Consider the following 20,789-nt stretch of genomic DNA (forward strand, 5'->3'; position numbering starts at 1 on the left):
AGGAGTAGATTGCCCAGTCTTCCTTCTGAGGAGTGGCTGTTGGGTTTGAACCGCCAGCCTTTTGGTTAGGAGAGAGGGACCAGAGCTTTTATGATGGAAGCCAAATGGAATAAGGAGCTTGAGGAGCACTGGAATTAGAGAAGGGATCAAAGTAAGAAGGGCTAGGGCTAGCTAGAGGGGTTGAAGGGGGATTCTAAAGATCTGTGCTGTAGACCAAAAAAAACAGACCCACTGCTGTCGAGTCAATTCCAGCTCATAGTGGGCCCCACTGGGTTTCCGAGGCACTAAATCTTTACAGAAGTAGATTGCCCAGTCTTGCTTCTGCAGAGTGGCTGGTAAGTTTGAACCACCAATCTTCTGGTTAGCAGGCAGATGGCTTAGGCACTGACTCAAAAATAATGCCATGGAAAACCACTGAGGGTTAACGCTACAGACTGTACAGTAGTGTAAGGAACTCTCGTGGTTTAGGATTAAGGCATTTGGCTGCTAAGTGGAAGGTCAGTGGTTTGAAGCCACCAGACGCTCTATGGAAGAAAGACGCTTCCATAAAGATTTACAGCCTTGAAAGCCCAGTGGGGGTCGCTATGAGTCGGAATCGATGCTGGCAGTCAGTTTGGTTTGGTTTTGGTATGGTAGCATGTAGAAATAGTGAAGACATAATTAAAATAGAAGAGGAATTGACACTAGTTCCAGTCACCACCACCTCTTACCCAATTTACTGTCGTAGCGGACAGGCCTCCAGGATTCCAAAATTAGCCACCCCTGTCTATTTTTAACATGCAGCTGGAGGCATCTTTTTAAAACATGGCCCATTAGGCCCTCGGGTGGGACCCCACTTCAGCCAGCATAGCCCACACGGCCCTGCAACAGCTCCGCCCTCCTGCCTCTTTGACCTTAGTGTCTTCTGCTCTTTCCCTCCAGCTCGTTCCACCCCTTGTTATTTCTGAAAACCATCACTCTCGCTCTCACCTTAAGACCTTGGTACTGGCTGTCCCTTCTGCCTGTCACTCTTCTCCCAGATGCCTCCTTGGCTACTCTCTTACTCTTAGTTATATGTCACCTTCTCAATGTGACTGTCCTACTTAAAATTTTCAGTCTGCCTCTCTTCCTCTATACTAGCATTTTCATCTTCTAATATCGTACGTGGAGAATCCCTTTGTGGCACAGATGGTTTAGTTCAGCTACTAGCTGAAAGGTTCATGGTTGAACCCACCCAGAGGAACCTCAGAAGACAGGCTTGGCAGTCTGCTTCCAAAAAGAAAGTCAGTTTTGCATGTTGAAAAGCCTCTGGAACCGTTGTATGCAATGCATGAGGTCTCCATGAGTTGGAATTGACTCGGCGGGCAAGTAACAATAACAATATAGTCTGTAATTTATTCACTCACAACGTTTATTATTTATTATCTGTCTTTTCCCCATTTGAATGAAAGCTGCAGGAGGGCCAGCAGGATCCTTTTCTGTTTTGTACGTTGCTGTGGCCCATGTGCCTGGAACAGAGCTTGTCACATAATACATGTTCCACAAACAGTGACATGAATGGATGGAGAAGATTGTAAAGAATATGCCGATTATAAACTAAGGAAAGGGTGTATGCTAGTACAATGGATTCTAACTTTCCTTTAGCATTTTTACCTGAAATACCATAAAAATCTTAAAACCGACAGATGGTAATACATATATCTATCATCAGTTTAGAAATAAGTTTTTGGATATAGTTTGAACACCAGTGACAATATGTTAAGCTGTGAATCTGAATACTCAATGTTATTCCTGGTATAATATTACCTGCTTTTATTGGTGAAAAGTGTATTTTAAATTTGTGCCTTAGTATAAATCTTATTTCATGTCTCTTAAGTAGAAACTTGCCTTTACACCTGTCTTCTGGAGTTGGATTTGTTCATTTGGTTAAGAGAATTCCATAAAACTTTTCAGTTCCAACATGAACTGTCATTCCTTTTTCTGATTTTGTTGTAGATGATGATTGGCAGGAAGCACATGAGCGCCTGGCTGAACTGGAAGAGAAGCTACCGGTGTCAGTTAATGAACAAACAGGCAATGGAGAAAGGGACGAGATGGACTTGTTGGGTGATCATGAGGAGAATCTGGCAGAAAGGCTTAGTAAGATGGTGATTGAGAATGAACTGGAAGATCCAGCTATCATGAGGGCAGTGCAGACCAGGCCAGTTTTGCAAGTGAGTAAGTTACTCTGGTTTGAGAACTGCAGCAAACTGTACAAGTGAAGTGAAGTATGGAGCTTTGCCGTTTTACTTCATCTAGTATAATGAAAGAATAAAGCAATTCCTGGTGATTGCAGAGGTAGAGATGAGGTTGAGGAATGATGTACATTCTGGAACACTACAGTGTTTTATCCCCTGGAAGTTGAGGCTCCTTCGGACCCTCCTTCACCAGCAGCAGCTAAGTCACCCAGAGCACCCACATGATTCCAGACTTAGTATGTGTTGTCCTTTTTGTTAGCCCCAACCAGGAAGTCTCAATTCCAGCATCTGGGACGGATCTGAAGTTCTGAGGCGAATCCGGGGACCACTGCTTGCTCAGGTATTAAACATTTCCTCTTCACATGTGATTCCTGTTACATGAAAATTCTAGGTTGGTTCCTGTGATCATACTTCCCTCACTGAAAAAAAACATATAAGTGGCCATCACTGGCCTGTATCTTTTTGAGTGCTGTATCCAGGGCTTGGCAGCTGTGCCTGGTGATGTCCCTTCCTCATTCTCCATGGCAGCGCTCATTTATACCTTCCTCATTCTCCATGGCAACGCTCATTTGACTCTGCTTTATTTTGAGAAAGTTGAAGGGAACTTTTAGAACTCAGATTTGTCAGTTGATTATTTGAATTACTTGAAAAGTAATTTCCAGGTAGAATTATGGGGGTAGGAAACAGATCGGTGGCTGGGGTAAAAGGGAGTGGGATTGCCTGCAAAGACACAATACTAAGGAATTTTAGGGAGTGACAAAGCTATTCTGAATCTTGATTGTAGTGGCGGATCCATAACTATATATTCATCAAAACTCAGAAAACGATACACCGAAGAGAGTAAATTTTACTATATGTAAATTGAAAGTAAATAAAATTTTTAAAATTAATTTTTCAAGATACTTTGGCATCTGCAGAGATCAGTAAAACCTTTCTGGTTAGCTAATCTTAACCACTTCTTCCATTAGGAAATGCCTACAGTGTCTGTACTAGAATATGCCTTGCCCCAGAGGCCCCCACAGGGCCCAGAAGGTGATCGGGATCTCTCTGAGCGTGCGTTACCCAGGCGGTCAACGTCACCAATCATTGGGAGTCCTCCTGTGAGAGCTGTCCCCATAGGCACCCCACCTAAGCAGATGGCAGTACCCAGCTTCAACCAACAGGTACCTCTCATTAACAGGCACTCAGCCCAGGATACTGGGAATCTGGGCAGAATCATTTGGGAAGCTGATGATGCTGGGAGGAGGGTGGAAGTTGTGGGTAGGCATTAGATTAGAAAGCCAATTAGAGGAGAAGTTAGTGCAAATCAGAGACCCCTTCCCTAACATTCTTTCTTGCTGCTGCTGTTGCTGCCTTGTAATTGGGGGAGAAAAAGGGTAGGGAGCCACATTTAGCGTATATGTCCTTTTTAAAGTATCTTGCAGGCTGCCCAACACATGTGCAGAGACAGAACTGAAAGCTGGGGGGAGTGGGAACACGCAGCATTGTCCACATCCCTTTTTACCTTTAAGATATCCCTGCTTTCCGTAGAGCCTGTGCAGTCCTGTTCCATAGACTTCCCTCCACCTGAAACCAGCAGCTGAAAAGGAAGGCCAATGTGGAAGGTATGGGGGGAGGGTGGTGTTGGTATGGCCTAGTTAGGCTCACTATCTTACGAAAGGTGGAGTCCCAGCCTATCACACAAATGCTGAGCATGGCGGCCATATCACAGGGTCTTCAGAGTAGGACTTAGTTAATCCTCCAGCTTTCTTATCATTCCTTCTCCCTCACTGCTACCAGTATACATCCTCTTGGAAAGAATTGGCAAGTCAGAGCATCTGCTGGTACCTCCCTCAGCTAGCATGGAAGGGTGGGGATAACTGGAGAATTAGCTAAATCTTTCTCAGTCAAACCTGGCACTTTGCTTGAATTTGGTGCGAGGAGGTGACCAAAGGTTCTGAACTTGAGCCCATAGCCATAGCCATTTGTTTAGAAGTAGGGCTTGGCATTGAGGTTTGTGTCTCTGCCACTACTTGAGGGGAGGGAGTGTAGGTGGAGGAAAAACTGACTTAATTGAATGTAGTTGTATATATGTTTGTCCCGATAGATTCTGTGTCCGAAGCCTGTCCACGTTCGGCCCCCGATGCCACAGCGTTACCCTGCTCCCTATGGTGAGAGGATGTCTCCCAACCAGCTCTGCACTGTCCCGGTATGTCATTCTACCGCCTAAGGAAACGGAAATGTCTGTTCCCTGATCACTGCCTGGGTGAACCCAACCATCGTATGTTGTCCGTGTTGGCTGCTGCCTGGTTGATTGCGACTCATGGAGACTGTCTCCGTGTTGTTTCAGAGAACTGCTCTGTAGGGTTTTTTTGGTCGTAATCTTTTTTTTCTTTGTGCTTTGGGTGCAAATTTACAAAGCAGATTTGTTTTATATGCAGCAGTTCATGCACATTTGATTTCACAGCCGATTATGATCCCAAACTGTAAAAAATTCTCCTCCTTGTGACTCCCCTCCCTGTGCCCTTCTTACCTAAGCATTGTTGTTGTCAGTCCAGATGTCTCTCTCTGTGAATGCTGCCCCTCTGATGGCTCATGGCCGATTGGTCTAAGCGTGCATCTCCCTAGGGTAGGTGTTCTGCCTATAGGTCTTAACTGCTGTTGGGCTGAGATCTTGGTCATGATACTAACAGAAGCAGGTGGCTAGGCCTGTCTCCCTTTGTACCTCCGAGTATGTTCAAAGGACCACCCTTTAGGTTAGCAGTCAAGTGCAAGCCATTTGTGCCACTTAGTGACCGTCCTGGTTATATCACATCTCCTAAGTTGTGGGTCTTTTTTTTTTTTTTTTTTTTTTTCACTTTTCTAATAAAATTTTTTACTGTGATTTGAGTGAAATTTTACAAAGCAGATTGATTTTTACATTCAACAGTTGATAACGCATTTCATTTTGTGACACTGATTACAAGCCTCACAATGGAACAGTTGTCCTGCCACTTCCTCCTTGTGATCACCCTTTCCCTGCGTCCTTGCATATGCATTCTTGTCTCTAGATTTCTCCCTGTGAAAAGACTGCCCTTCTGAACTCCTGTGCTTGATTTTTCTAAGGAATGCATCTCCCTGCTTTAATTTTTCAGCTTGTAGATCTGTCTGTTGTCACTTCTTAAGCTTTACATACTGTTGTTGTTGTTGTTATGTGCCGTCGAGTTGGCCCTGACTCATAGCAACCCCTCCTTGGGTTTCCAAGGCAGTATCACTACAGAAGTAGGATTGCCCAACCTTCCTTCTGAGGAGTGTCAAGGTTTACATACTACAAAAGCAAACTGAAAAGTCTGTCCTCACCTAAGTTGTGCGTGTTTTCGTCTCTATAGTTGACTGTCTCAATCTGATGGTCAGATGGTCCCTGAGCCCAGAAGACATGATCCGTCATGCTCAGTCATTGCAAACCTGTCTTTCTTATCTTTAAACAATCTCAGTTCTTGGTGGATTATATGCTCTCCTGCTGCCTCAGTCCCTCAGCCCGCTGCTTGCTTCTACAGGTTTCATGATCAAAGAACTCAGAATTTCTAACGTTAGTCTTGTTTGTATTCTCTCAGGAGATGCTTGACTGGGTACAGTTTGAGAGTTTGTGTATCTGGGTTTATTCTACATTTCTGCTGAGTTCCTATATTAGATTCTTTCACTTGTTTCATAGTATAATTTTTTTTCTTTTGTTTTTCTTAGAACTCGTCCCTCCTGGGTCACCCTTTCCCTCCAAGTGTCCCTCCCGTTCTCAGCCCTCTTCAGAGAGCACAGCTTCTTGGAGGAGCACAGGTAAGCTTGTGATGAGCTCTGCCCAGAAAGAGCTCGCCTGCTTTCCTGAGGTTCATTAGATAGTGATGATGATGTGGGCCATCCACTCGATCCTGGCTTGTAGCAACCCTAGAGGACAGTGGAGCTGCCCCATGTGGTTTCCAAGGCTGTAGTGTTTATGGAAGCAAAGCTCAAACCAAGCCCACGGCCATCCAGTCGATTCCGATCCATGGCGCCCCAGAGGACAGAGATGAGCTGCCCCACAGGGTCTCCAAGACTGTCATCTTTATGGAAGCAGATCACCACGTCTTTCCTCCTGTTGGGCAGCTGGTGGGTGTGATCCACTGACCTTTCTGTTAACAGCCAAGTGCTTCACCATTGTACCACCACAGCTCCTTTCATTAAATAATAGCTCCTTTTTTTTTTTTTGAAGTTAGTCATTCACTACTGCCTCTCATTTTTTTCCCTTACTTTTTCAAAGTTGTCATTGGAAGCAGTATTCATTTTTCTCTGGATAAATGCAGAGGATTTGCCCTGTAGCAGGAGGTACAGCCTGTCACCATCAGTGTCTCACAGTGTAGAACTGCTCCAGGGTTTTCTTGGCTGTGACTTTTTTTACAGAAGCTGATCACCAGGCCTTTCCTCCCCGGCCCCACTGTGTGGCTTCAACCCTCTGATCGTTAGCAGCCAAGCACAGACCATTTGTCCCACCCAGGGACATGAGGGGCTGCAGTTAACTAAGTCCAAGGTCTTGTTCCTCTTTGTAGCTACAGCCTGGACGGATGTCTCCCAGCCAGTTTGCACGGGTCCCGGGATTTGTCGGTAGTCCACTTGCCGCCATGAATTCCAAGTTGCTGCAAGGGCGAGTTGGGCAGATGCTTCCCCCAGCACCAGGCTTTCGTGCCTTCTTTAGTGCTCCACCCACAGCCGTACCACCTCCTCCACAGCAGCATCCCCCCGGTCCAGGACCCCACCTGCAAAACCTAAGGTATACTCAACAAATCCCACGGTTTTATCCATCGTCAGCCATGTGTCTGGATTGGATTACTGATGTTTAGTGGTATGATGCAGACATCTCTTGATATTTACAAGTTATGTGTTTCGAGATCTGATTGGATCCTCAAATGGCCCAACACAGAAATGCCTGACAGGCTCCAGGCTTTCTTATGACTCACATCTCCCTCAAGAGTCACCTGCTTCCTGTGCACACTTTCACATTGCACTTTCATCACCTCTTCTCCTTGTTCCTGAGCTCCTTTGTCTCACTTCATATCCATTTGACAAACACACACTAACACACGATATGCTCACTGCCCGTCACTTAAGAGTTACCACGTATCCTCAAGGAAGTGTGCTCTAGACGCTGAGAAGTCCCCTAATCTCTGCACTAGCTGAGTTGCTTGCTTCTGCCCTCTGGTTTTATGAGAAAAAGGATTCAAGTTCCTGCTTCAGCAAAATAATGATTTACTCTATATCGTGTATCTTCTGTGTCACTCTCAAATACTTGAAGCTGAGCTTATTAAAACTATTTAAAGACACTTAAAACAGGAGCAAAAAGACAATTATACTTCCTTACTGCGAGCTCACTCAGATTTTATGATCATACTCTTAGGAATTGAGAAGAGGCCTTTGTGGAAGACATGTAAACATGTGGCCATCTTTTTCTTTAGAGCCTGGTCTCTTTAGCCTAGACTTTAACTTTCCCTTGGGTGAACCTGTACGAAGTCAAACTATACTGACAGCATCCTTAATAACTACAGATCTTGAAGATGATAGAATTGAGACCTTGTATCCTTTTTCTTAGATCTCAGGCCCCAATGTTTCGACCAGACACAACTCATCTTCACCCACAGCACCGACGACTCCTGCATCAGAGGCAGCAACAGAATAGAAAGTGAGTACTCACCCCACTCCTTTGTGGTTTCTTAATTTGCCATTAAATTTTGACAATGTAACAAGGTGCTGCTAATTATATTTACCTTTTGAGTAACTTTAATTAGTATTGCGATTGCTTTGCTGATAATCAAATCATAAATGGTGTCATTTTATATTTTGAGCACACTAGGATTAAATGAACAAGATTTTATCTACTAATTTCCAAACTAGTATAATAATGTTGACCATAAATCTCAATTAAAATGTAGATCTGATTTTCCTTTTTTTTTTTTTGTTTCTAGCTGACATTTTATACTCACTCCTTTCTAAGTCCTTACTGTACTTTTAACTGCCTTTTGTTTACCATTTTAGCTCAGACATAATGTCAAAATATAGTGGCTAGCTTTGCATTTGGGTGTTATATAAAGCCAGTGGTCATTCTTTATTCTGCTTCTAATTATTTAATACAGATTTGCTAAATGAGGTTTAAAGGCAAAAATAAAGAATGATTATCTATATAAAATCTGCTCCATTTGTGTGCCAGGCAGTATGATAGGTTTGGGAATTAAAAAGAAGTAACAAGTTGGATAAAGCCCCTGCCCCCAGGAATTCTGTATTCTGTAATAATTCATCTACATAAAATAAGGAAACTAAACATAATTGGTAAAATAAGGAAACTAAACATAATTGGGAAGTTTCTTTCATCCTGTCAATTTTATGGTTCGATGAGTGTGCGTAATTCCTTCTCATGTTCAGAGGTGTTCCAGGATATTTTTTATGGGGGGGAAAAACCTGTCTGGGCTCTTAAGACCCAAAAAGTACAAACCATAAAGGGAAAGATTAATATATTTGTATTAAACATTAAAGTTCCTATAACAAAAGGCATTATATGCAAGTAGGCAATTCCCAGGTGCAGTGTAGTAAATTACTTAGTGTGGCTTTTCTACCCATAAGTCTTTGTAAACTCCATGGTGGAATTTGCTGTGAGCAGCTGAGGAGCTCCTGATTGTAAAAGTTACCCACCTCAGGTATTTCTGTTGGGCATGGCACAAAATAATGTTCTGGGAAGTTCGCCCTTTCTCTCAGGTGCTTAGAATTCTGATGCTATGATTGGCTAGTTTGGCCACTCTGCCAGGCTCAAAAGGAGGCCTCCTAGGGACAGAGGTCTCTCTGACTGCTGGTTGAGGAAGAAGTGCTCCTGAAAGAGACACGCGCTGCTGGAAAAGAGAAGCAAGAGACACCCGTTGCTGAGTGAGACACCAAGGGACACGCACTGCTGGGAGAAAGAGTGAGAGAGACTGTTGGCTGAGAGACGGTGGGCTGGGAGAGAGACTGAGCATTTTCCCTGAACTTGAATTATAGCCTGGTGCTTTCCTAATAAACCTCGTAATCTGTGAGCTCTGTGTGGCCACTGCAGTGAATGTGGCCACTGCAGTGAATTATCGAACCCAGGAGAGAGGTAGTGGGTGCTTTGGGAGGAACGTTGATGAAAGGGCTAGAGGGAGGCAACATGTCTGCCTTGGAGGAATAGGTCTTGGGTTACTGATAGTGACTCTGTCTTCCTCTTGTGCGTTAGAGGAGATCAGAAAATGTGGCCTCCCTGCCTCTTTAGCAGTTGGTGTCAGAAGTGGGATTCATTGCAGTGACTCCAGACTCTAGAAGCATGAGCCTTTGTAAAAGAAAGAAGCAAGGGGCCTGGAAGTGAAACTTTGGATTCTTATATGGTTACTTTTTCGGTGTTACCTCTTAAAGGAGATAATTGATCCAGAGGCTAGGGCTTTTGGTTACACCCAGCCACAGCCTTAGGCCATATACATAGAAAAGAAAGGTAATCACAGTGAAAAGATAAACCTTGGCTGTCTTAAAAAGGGTTATATGTTTTGGATTATATACTTATCTGAATGTACTGTGGGTATTGAATTCTCTCTTACCTGCTTGTACATTAGAAACGATTATAGGGTGTGGATAACAGAGAGCGATTATGGGATGTGGATAACAGAGAGAGTGTAAGTCTGCCTCCAGCTGATACTTGACTGGATATGTTTAAAAGGGGAAATAGAATTTGCCCAGCAGAAACACAGGCTTTTGTTTTAAGCCCTGTGTGTAGAATACTAGGAGTTTAGGTAGAAAACCTGAGCCCCACCCAGTACTACTGAGGGAACAGAAGATTTGCAGAAGAAAGGACCTGAAGAGAGGAAAAAAATAAAAAATGACTGTTTTGGCTTTTTGAATTTCGAGCAAGCAGATAGGGTTTGGGTGCATCAAGGCAGGAAAGACATGATCCATGAGAGAAATCCCTTCTAGGTCTGAAAGTTAAAGGAAGCCAGCGAGCATTCGGCTTGTATGCTGCTCGCTTGTGACTACCTGGGTCCACTTGAGTGGAAATAGGGGAAGTGCAGCAAAGAAGAAATGGGCTGAGTTTGGTACTCTTTGACCTAGGCCATGGAGGCTGGGGATGAGAGGAAGGGCTGGCTGGTCTGAAGTGTAAGGAGTTGTGAGCCTACGGGCATTGAAATAGTCCCTGAGGACTGAAGATGTGGGAGAAGGTGCTGGCTGGTCTGAAGTGAAGGGAAGAGTGTGACTTCCAAACTTGGCAGCTGGTACCCATGACCTAGCTGGGATGGCTAGGGCTGAGCTGACCAGAACCTGACCAAACGAAGAGGAAGATACCTGACACTGAGCTGGTGTTAAGTTGCTGCAGTTTGATGGCTTGCACTGTTGCGGAATTTGGTTGTTTATGGATCCAGATGCCTGAAGTTTCCAAGCAGAACAGAAGATTCTCCAGAGAGAACGAACCATGCGTGTCTCCTCAGAGTACTGGTTTGGTAGGGATGGGCAAATTAGAAATTGGCTCTCTGAAATGGGGGGAGATAAAGGCATGAAGTGGCTGGCTTACACACTTTCATGGGTGTGGTTATTCTTAAACTGATGGTGAAGGGTATGTTAATTTTTGAAGTATAAAAAGGATGGAATAATGGCTAGAAACGCCAGGGGGTGGCCTGCGGTGTAGTAAATTACCTGGTATGGCTTTTCTAGTCACGTTGTTGTTATGTGCCATGGAGTCGGACCCGACTCATAGCAACCCCTCCTTGGGTTTCTGAGGCAGTATCACTACGGAAGTAGATTGCCCCATCTTCTTTCCGAGGAGTGGCTGGTGGGTTTGAACCGCCAGCCTTCTGGTTAGCAGTCAAGTGCCTTAGGTACTATGCTATCAGAGCTTTCTAGCCGTGAGTCTTTGTAAACTCCGTGGTAGAATTTGCTGTGAGCAACTGAGGAGCTCCTAATTGTAAAAATTATCCACCTGGGGTATTTCTTTTGGGAGTGGCAGTGGAGCAATGTTCTGGAAAGTTCGCTCTCTCTCTCAGGTGCTTAGAATTCTGATGCTGTGGTTGGCTAGTTTGGCCACTCTGCCAGGCTCAAAAGGAGGCCTTCTAGAGGCAGAGGTTTCTCTGACTGCTGGTTGAGGAAGACGTGCTGCTGAAAGAGACACGTGCTGCTGGGAAAGAGAAACAAGAGACACGCATTGCTGAGTGAGACACCTAGGGACACGCACTGCTGGGAGAGAGACTGAGAGAGACCGTTGGCTGAGAGACGGTGGGCTGGAAGAGAGACTGAGCATTTTTCCTGAACTTGAATTGTAGCCTGGTGCTTCCCTAATAAACCTTGTAATCTGAGTTCTGTGTGGCCACTGCAGCGAATTATCAAACCCAGGAGACAGGTGATGGGTGCTTTGGGAGGAACGTTGGTGAAAGGGCTGGAGGGAGGCAGAATGTCTGGCCTTGGAGGAATAGGCCTTGGGTTACTGATAGTGACTCTGTCTTCCTATTGTGGTATTAGAGGAGGTCAGAAAATGTGGCCTCCCTGCCTCTTTAACACCAGAAGAGAAAACCCAAGCGGCTCATAAACATGAACAGATGTTCAAGCTCACTCGTAATTGTTGTTGTTGTCATATGCCGTCAAGTCGGCCCCAATCATAGCGACCCCTCCTTGGGTTTCCGAGGCAGTATCACTACGGAAGTAGATTTCCCAGCCTTCCTTCCGAGAAGGAAGGTGGATTTGAACTGCCAGCCTTGTGGTTAGCAGTCAAGTGCCTTAGGCACTATGCCACCAGAGCTCCCCACTCGTAATTAGAGAAGTGCAAATTAAAACAAGGTAGCCATTTTGTACCATCACATAGGCAAAACATAAATCATCTCCACCTGCAAAGGCTGGGGTGTACAGCCTCTTGAGAGAAAATTTGGCAGTATGTAAGAAAGTTGAAATTGTACACACATCACATCCTAGCGGGTGGGTATGTTATCAACGTGGATAAATGTGAAGAGCATAATGTTGAGTGAAGAAGCAAGGAGCAGCTCATATCATAATGTTTAGTATTTATAATACTAAACCTACAGAGAAGTAGTGAAAGTATAAAAACATTTCAGTGATTGCATCGTGAAGCCCAGAGAGTGGTTTGTCTGAGAAGGATGGGACACTAGAAAATGGAATCTAAGGGGTGCAAGCAGGCCTTCATTTGTAAATATAACACCGCGTTACTTTACTATTACTTTTTTAATATGTGATGCAAGTTTGGCCAAAAAATATTTTTGTCGTTAAACCTAGATGGTGGATAAATAGGTGTTATAATATTCTCTGAGCTGTAATTATGTTGATCAAAAATCTTGAAGTTTAGTGGCACCACACAGAAGTCTCTTGATACTTGCAAGTGATGTATTTTGAGATCTCACTGAGATGTTGCAGTTTTTCAGAGCTGAAAAAAGTATGTAGACTTTGGACTGAAACTGGCATATGTTCCAATCTTTATGACTTTAGACAAGAAACTTGATCTCCCTTGGCCTAAGTTTTTGGTCTTAAGTGGAGAAAATAAAATGACCTCCTCCATATGGTTACTTAGGGCTTATACAAAAATCCATAGGTGAAAGTGCTAAGCATATGATAGGCACTTAGATCATGGTTTTATTTCTTACGTGTTGTATAGCACTTTACGTGAAGAGCATAACGTTGAGTTATGCTTAAAGTCTGTTAAGATTTAATTTCTTTGTTCACTCCTTTTTACAAAAGCAAAGGGGAATCTTGTTTTTCTTTTTTTAAAATAGGCATGGTTTGTTTGCTGTATAGTTATAAGGCATCATTGCTGTAACCACTTGGAGTCAATGTGGCATTTATTTGCTTTCAGTCAGCATCGGAATCTCAATGGTGCAGGAGATAGAGGAAGTCATCGGAGCAGTCATCAAGATCATCTTCGAAAAGATCCGTATGCCAATCTCATGCTGCAGCGAGAGAAGGATTGGGTCTCTAAGATCCAGATGATGCAACTGCAAAGCACTGACCCCTACCTGGATGATTTTTATTATCAGGTAATTGCTGTTTGCTGGTTTTAGAAATAAGAGTTTGCATTAGCCATCAGAGATATAAATCAAAAACAGTGAGATACCATTACATTCCAACCAGCATGGCTAAGATTTTAAATAATAATAATAACAAATGTTGGTGAGGATATGGTGAAATCAGAGCCCTTTTTCATTGCTGGCAGGAATGCAAAATGGTGGAGCCTCATAGTTTGTTCTGTAATGCGTGGGGTCTTAGAAAGCTTGCAGGCAACGATCCAGTGCACAATTGGTCTCTGTCCACCTGGAGCAACCCAGGAAGAAGAGTCAGGAATGGGAGGAGGGTGTGAAACTTGCGGCTGACTGCCTCCACGATAATGGCCTCCTTTGCCATGAGACCAGAAGAACGGGACGGTCCCCAGGTACTGGACCATTACTGAACATTGGATCAAAGATTCCATAGGAGAAGCCTGATCAAAACGAGGAAAATGTCAAACGGAATTTCAAATTTTCATGGACTCTACAGTCTCTGGAGCCATGGAAAGTGGATGAATCCCTGGATATGTTACCCTGAGATAACCTTTAAATCTTAAACCAAAAATATCCCTGAAGTCTTCTTAAAACTGAACACTGGTTTAGCTTAACTAATACAAAAAGAAGAAGGAGTTGTACCTTGAGCATTATGTTCTTAAAAGAACTGTCTGTTGTCAAATTGACAATGGCAACTTGAAAGATTAGGTAGAAACCTGAGGAGGCAGTGAGTTTATGGTAATGAAGGAGGACCAGAGTTTGGCCCTTGGCTCTGGTGAGGACACTTGTTCAAACGTGGCAGGAGTTTCTTTTGAGATCATCTTCAAGTGAGTAAGACTTTACTAAGCACATTTTCTCCTCTTCTCAAGCTGGTGAGCCTCTCCTCTTCACTGCATGGTTTGCTAAATGCATTTTACTCTTTTTGCACAGAGGCCTTCAGATCAACATTGTCAAATCTCTTTGGCACCATAGTTTGATTCTTTCTATTGGCAGTCTAACTTTAAAAACATTTCCATTGATTACTAACTCGTTGGAAAACTGAAATTTTTTGATAAAGTAAGTTTATTGCGATCAAGCATTAATTCAGAGCGCCGTCCATTTCTAGAGTTCAAGTTTGTGTTCCTGCTGCTGGTGTAGAGTAGTTATTTAATGGTGATGAGCACCGTGTGCAACTTACATCATCTTCTTGTCTGGTAGAATTACTTTGAGAAACTGGAGAAACTGTCAGCTGCCGAAGAGATACAAGGTGACGGCCCTAAGAAAGAGCGCACCAAGCTTATTACCCCTCAGGTGGCCAAACTGGAGCACGCCTATAAGCCAGGTAAGGTCCTTTTCCCCATGCCCTTGATTGGAGACCTTGAGATGCTGCTGGTGGGATCAGAGATAAGTAACTGTGCACAGGCAGCCCCCGGGTTGTGAACAAGATCCATTCCTAAGTGTATCTTTAAGTTGAGTCTGTAGGTAAGTCAGAACAGGTGCATGCAGTTCTTAGTAGCCTTACTTTTGTACAGGAAAAGGTCTTGAAGTCTTTTCAGTGATTTAAAACCTGCAAGTACAGTAAGTGAAGGTGATTGTAATGAAGAATATGTTGCAAGTAGGGCTTAGTTCAGTCATTCAAACCAAAAGCACCCAAACCCACTGTCACGAAATCGATTCCAACTCACCAGTGACCCCCGTTGGGTTTCCGAGGCAGTAAATCGTTAGAACCACCAATGTTCCGGTTAGCAGTCAGATGCCTTAGGCACTGTGCTACCAGAGCTCCTTAATCATTTCAAAGAGAGGGCATATTTGCCCAATGTTAAAAGATAAGTACAAGTTGTCCATAAGTGAGACGTTCATGACCCGGGGCTGCCTGTATATGGATGGATACGTGGAGATGTTTGAAACAGATTTACAACCACTGCGCTTAATAAATGCGAAGGTCAGCCTTTGCTCCAGAGGGACTGAATGGTACACAGATGACCTTTCGGGCCCTGCCCTTTTCTACTTGAGATTCCGTGATTTTTGAAACCTGTTACAATTTGTGTTGTTGTTGTTTATGTGCCGTGGAGTCAGACCTGACTCATAGCGACCCCTCCTTGGGTTTCCAAGATGGTATCACTACAGAAGTAGATTGCCCAACCTTCCTTCCGAGGAGAGGCTGGTGGGTTTGAACCACCAGCCTTCTGGTTAGCAGTCAAGTGCCTTAGGCACTATGCTACCAGAGCTCCTGTTAAAATTTGTTGTTGTTGTTGTTGTTATGTGCCGTCGAGTCGGCCCCGACGCATAGCGACCCCTCCTTGGGTTTCCGAGGCAGTATCACTACGGAAGTAGGATTGCCCAACCTTCCTTCCGGCTAAAATTTGTAGTACCCCTAAAATAGGTAAAGAAGAGGAAATACATTAGATTTTTGTTGTTGTTGTTTTGATTATTGCAACAACAGAAAATGGGGAAGGAGCCGTTTCAGAAGGGAGTGCTTCAGGTGCTACATGATTCTTGTGAATCATTAGGGGATATAGGGGAGATGAATAGGGGATGTCAAGCTCGTCTTTGACAGCTTCCTGCCTGAATGGCTGAGTTTTTACATTGTTGTGACTTTTCTGTCCTTGCAGTGCAGTTTGAGGGCTCTCTGGGAAAACTCACCGTCTCTAGTGTGAATAATCCCCGAAAGATGATCGATGCTGTTGTCACATCCCGGAGCGAGGATGACGTGAGTGTTAGCAGAATTGTGTGGTTAGGAAAGTCTGCATCATTATTGCTTATTTTAGGGTCGCTGGGGAATGGGATCTGGGTTGACGGAGTTGTTTCTGGTGGGCCTGGAGCGTCTCCCCTGGCCTGCCATGGCATCCTGGGTCCCCACAGGTGTGCTGAACTACTGACACTGCGTCACCCAGGCAGCCAAGTGGGAAACACTGCCTACAACCAGAAATGCCTCCTTACTCCAGTGTGCTGTTTAAAACAGCCATCATTTCTGTGTGTTTTAAGATTTTCCTGTGATATTGTCCTCCTCTCCTGCATTTTCCAGTTACCTTTGGCCTGTCCAGAACCCAGTTTACTAGTTTAGATGTGGGTGATTTAATCATCTTTAGGATATTTGTGGTGTTTTCACTTGTGAGAACAGGAGTGTCAGTATTCTCAGAGTAGTTGCAGAAATGAAGCTACAGATACACACTTAGCAAATTATTTTTCACAGTGTTGTAAAGGACTGACACTGAATCATCTTGTCCTCTTTTAGGAGACAAAAGAAAAGCAGGTTCGGGACAAGAGACGAAAAACCCTTGTCATAATTGAGAAAGTAAGTCACTATCGTCAATTTCAAATGAGGACTTGTCCGATATATGTGTACAGAATAGTGAGCAGCCAATCAGGCTCTGTGGTTTTGATTATGGCTGTTTGCATATTAACTGCCTGTTGTGCACCAGAGCTCCCTAGGAGTGTGCTATCCCTCACCTTTGGCGCCATGGAAAGAGCACCGGTCTTTGTCCCAGCTTATTCACCTAATAGCCGAGCAGGCTTTGGGCAGGTCACCTTTCTGAACCTGGTAAAATGAGAATAAAATTTACACTGTTGTGACTAAGACTAATTAAATCTATTAGTCAGTTCATAGATAACTTATTGGATACTCCCAAGGTACTAGGCATTCTATGTTGGGTTCTAAGAAAAATGAGGTCATATAGACTGTAATTTTACACAAACGACATGAGCCTCCTCGCTGTTTGCAAACTGTTCCACCCCACCAGGAAGAATTTTCATAAAGACCTCAATGCCAGTTATTTTTACATGTTTCTATTAAAAAAAAAATAATAATAAATTAACATAGTGCAGTTAGAAAAATTTATCCAGGAGGGAGGGTGCAGTTGACAAGCAGACCTAGAAGGCAGTGGTCCTTGTGTCGAGATCTAAGCGAGTAGTTTGTGAAGGGTAAACTCCATGTGCGAGGCATGAAGCACCGGGGTTAAAAGCACAGACTCTGGAGCCTCTTCTGCCCGGTGTCACCTGGGACGGGTGTTTACCTGTGTCGTCACCGTTTTCTTCATCTGAGAACAGGGCTGGTAATAGTATCTCTCACTGGGTTGTGGCAAGTATTCAGTGAAAAAGTGCTTGGAACAGTCTCTGCCACCCAGTAATAAGGTGAACTGTTACCATTTTTACAAATAGACCTTAAAGTGTAGTCACTTAAAGGTGGTGGTGGTACACACTGTTTATTGAACATGGTGCCGTTGTTGCAGCGGGAAAACTTGGAAAGCATGTCATCATTTTACTGCCCGATCTTCTGGGCTAGGGCTGAGGGAGGGACAAAGAATGGTGTTGCAAGAATTTTTTATGTTATTTCACTAATAAATCAATCACGGAAGGACAAATACAGTATTAGTTTGTTGTTGTGGAGGGTCAAGGAAAGGTTTATATAGAGAGGGAAACTTTCTTTGCTGGTTGCCAGGGTGGGAGGGGATGGGAGGGAACACTGCAAAAAAAAAAAAAAAATGCATTGACCCATGTCACTTTAGTTTTGTGTATTTCACTGTACATAAATTATATTTCAATAAAATGCATTTAAAAAAAGAATTTTTGATGTTATTTCACTATGTTTCTGAATTTAAAGGGGGTACTGTCTCCCCTCTCTCCACAAGTCTTACTACAGTGATTCTTCATCTTCTCTTTTTCTGGTAATCCCAAACTGTGGGGCGGCTTCTTCGATCCTTTGTGCCCTTGACCTACGGTGCCTGTGGCCTGCTTTGTGTCTCCTTAGACGTACAGTTTACTCCTGGAGGTAGAGGATTATGAAAGACGCTATCTCCTGAGTCTGGAAGAAGAGCGGCCTGCCCTGGTGGATGAGAGAAAGCACAACATTTGCAGCATGTATGACAACCTGAGGGGGAAGTTGCCTGGACAAGAGAGGTACAAATCACACGCTTTGAAGAAAACACAGATGAGCGAGACTTTTTCCTCTACCACTTAACACATTTGAGCCTTTTCAGATCCCTTTCCCTGCCGTCTCTGTAAGCTCCACGTGTGTCCTTTTGGCCCAACTCAAATGCCTCCTCCTAGAAAACATTCCCTATAATCCTCTCCGGCCAGGAAAACAGAAGTCTCTCTTTACCCTGAATATCTATAAACCAAACGCAACCCACTGCCGTGGAGTTAATTACAAGGTTGTAAATCTTTTCAGAAGCAGACCGCCTCCTCTTTGTCCCGTAGAGCAGCTCTGGGTTCAGACTGCCGCCCTTTCTGATCCGCAGGCACTGGTGTGCTGGAGCTCCTTTCAATGTGTGGTATTCATTTACTCAGCAGATATACATTTCCTGTCTGTCAGGAACTGGGCTGGGTACTCAACATACACCAGAGCATGTTGTTTGGTTTGTCTTTGAATTAGGAGCTCTGGTGGCATAGTGCCTAAGGCATTTGACTGCTAACCAGAAGGCTGGCAGTTCAAACCCACCAGCCACTCCTCTGAAGGAAGGTTGGGCAATCTACTTGCATAGTGATACCACCTCAGAAACCCAAAGAGGGGTCCTATGAGTCGGATCTGACTCGATGGCAATGTGTTGCATTGTTTTGTTGTTGTGTTTGAATTTATTGACTGTACCTATGGTCCTTGCCATCTCTTATGTATTTTCTTTCCTACTAAGATGGGAAGTATAAACATTTATATTCCCCTGGACTTCACATAGAGTATTCATGTCAGTCTTCCAATAAGAACCAAGCTCTTTAAAGACTAGGCCTTTTTCTCTCTCTCTCTCTCATCTCTACAACCAGTAGCCGGCACAGAATCTTGCTAATGGTGAAATGTTCTATAAATCACAAATACTCATTTCACTAATGCTAGAGGGGTGTGTCTCCTAATAACTGACTGCCTTACGCCCTGCCCTTCAAGAGAATTGGTAACCCTTCTAAAGCAGGACATGCACACATAAAACAGAACCTAAGGACAAGACTGTTCTGGAGTTGGGCAGACAAAAGGGGACTGGTTGAGTAAGTATGATTTAACCACGCACTGGAATGCTATGCAGCCATTAAGACGTAATTGAAGAATATGTATTGATGTGATAAAAGTGTTCACAGTAAGTTACTGAGTGAAGAAAATCAAATTACAAAATCATATGGATTTTATGGGCCTATTTCTGTGCGCATTCACCATATTTTGTACACAGATAACACGCGTGTTATACAGTTTTTTCAAACTGTAAACCCCCCTTGGCTATTGTTACCTGTGCACATTCTGTGCGTGGGCACATACCAGTGTTGTGGGAGCCACATTTGCCGTCTTAAGAGCCTTCCGTGTCCAGTTCAGCAACGTCAGATGCATTTTTCATGTGGTTCAACCATCACCATTTATTATTCCCACAGTTTTCCATCACCATTTATTTATGAGGAAAAATACATACGATACACAGCACACAGGTTTTTTTAATGGTAACACTAACAAAATTATCTCCAGAATTATGTTTTTATTTTCTTTTTGTTTATATATTTTTTCAGATTTTAGTACATTAATCACGTGTAGTCACTTAAAGGTTAAGAAAGGAAGTAAGTGCATATAGTTTGGCCAAATTTTTGAACTTAGAATTTGTGAAATGGTGATTTTCTATATTTCCAAAACTTGAAAGATGACTTTATTACTCAGTTTGTTGTTGTGTTTTTGCCATTGAGTCAGATCTGACTCATAGTGACCCCTCCTTGGGTTTGCGAGGCGGTATCTCTATGGAAGTAGATTGCCCAGCCTTCCTTCCAAGGAGTGCCTGGTGGGTTTGAACCTCCAGCCTTCGGTCAGCAATCAAATGCCTTAGGCACTACGCCACCAGACATGTTCTCATTACTCAGTTTAAAGTTAGACAAGTAATTCCAACCTTTCTTAGTTCAAATAATTGTAGAGTGAAAGCAAATGCACAGGATAGTCCTTCAAACACGAGGGTCTCTTATCTTCCCCTTGCTGACCTGAGTTGGCATTTTTCTTCCCATGCAGGCCAAGTGATGACCACTTTGTGCAGATCATGTGTATCCGGAAAGGGAAGAGGATGGTTGCCCGTATTCTTCCCTTCCTCTCCATGGAGCAGGCAGCTGACATTCTCATGACAACAGCCAGGAATCTCCCTTTTCTTATCAAGAAGGACGTACAAGATGAGGTGAGTCTTCATAGCTGCTGAGATTTCTAGAGTCCAGACTTCTTTTCCTCCCCATGACCTCGCCTCTCTCATGTTACTCTCTCCAACCTTTGGGAATATGATTTGATTATTTAAATCAAAACCGGAACTACTCCTGGCCTATTTTTTATTTGAATTTGGTTAAGTAGTTTGTGTAAGTTTGAGTAAAGTGACAATTCCATCTTGCTTGATGTAGTTGTAAAGGTGTGTTTGTTACGCTTGTATAGCAATTACTTGGGAAGCAAATAATTGAGCCCTCCCTATCCCAGACATGCGGGGTCAGAATTTGCAGAGTAAGGTTGAGGGATTTTGTATCCTTAGTAAGCTCCCAGCTGAATCTCACTTCACTCTGAAGTTTAAAACCTTCTGGTCTTGGTTGCCTTGGTGGATACAAAGTATCACTCGTTGGGCTGTTAGCAGTAGCCAAATGCTAACCTGCAGAAGAAGGAGTGGAT

The 20,789-nt window shown here is 43.6% G+C and overlaps 1 protein-coding gene across 1 annotated transcript in view; it reads left to right on the top strand.

Annotated features, from left to right (window-relative positions):
• PATL1 (PAT1 homolog 1, processing body mRNA decay factor) overlaps window positions 1–20,789 on the top strand; it is a 36,750-nt gene that overhangs the window by 9,929 nt on the left and 6,032 nt on the right. Inside the window, exons 3-15 of the mRNA XM_007956435.2 lie at window positions 1,975–2,192; window positions 2,476–2,556; window positions 3,185–3,379; window positions 4,303–4,404; window positions 5,916–6,005; window positions 6,752–6,972; window positions 7,789–7,878; window positions 13,036–13,216; window positions 14,414–14,537; window positions 15,808–15,905; window positions 16,431–16,490; window positions 17,943–18,091; window positions 20,157–20,316. Coding sequence (XP_007954626.1) covers window positions 1,975–2,192; window positions 2,476–2,556; window positions 3,185–3,379; window positions 4,303–4,404; window positions 5,916–6,005; window positions 6,752–6,972; window positions 7,789–7,878; window positions 13,036–13,216; window positions 14,414–14,537; window positions 15,808–15,905; window positions 16,431–16,490; window positions 17,943–18,091; window positions 20,157–20,316 — 1,769 coding nt within the window. The remainder of the gene's footprint in view (window positions 1–1,974; window positions 2,193–2,475; window positions 2,557–3,184; window positions 3,380–4,302; window positions 4,405–5,915; window positions 6,006–6,751; window positions 6,973–7,788; window positions 7,879–13,035; window positions 13,217–14,413; window positions 14,538–15,807; window positions 15,906–16,430; window positions 16,491–17,942; window positions 18,092–20,156; window positions 20,317–20,789) is intronic.

The sequence above is a fragment of the Orycteropus afer genome, unplaced genomic scaffold (genome assembly GCF_000298275.1).
Source record: "Orycteropus afer afer isolate SDZICR_OR568_19922 unplaced genomic scaffold, OryAfe1.0 scaffold00622, whole genome shotgun sequence".
Lineage (NCBI taxonomy): Eukaryota > Metazoa > Chordata > Mammalia > Tubulidentata > Orycteropodidae > Orycteropus > Orycteropus afer.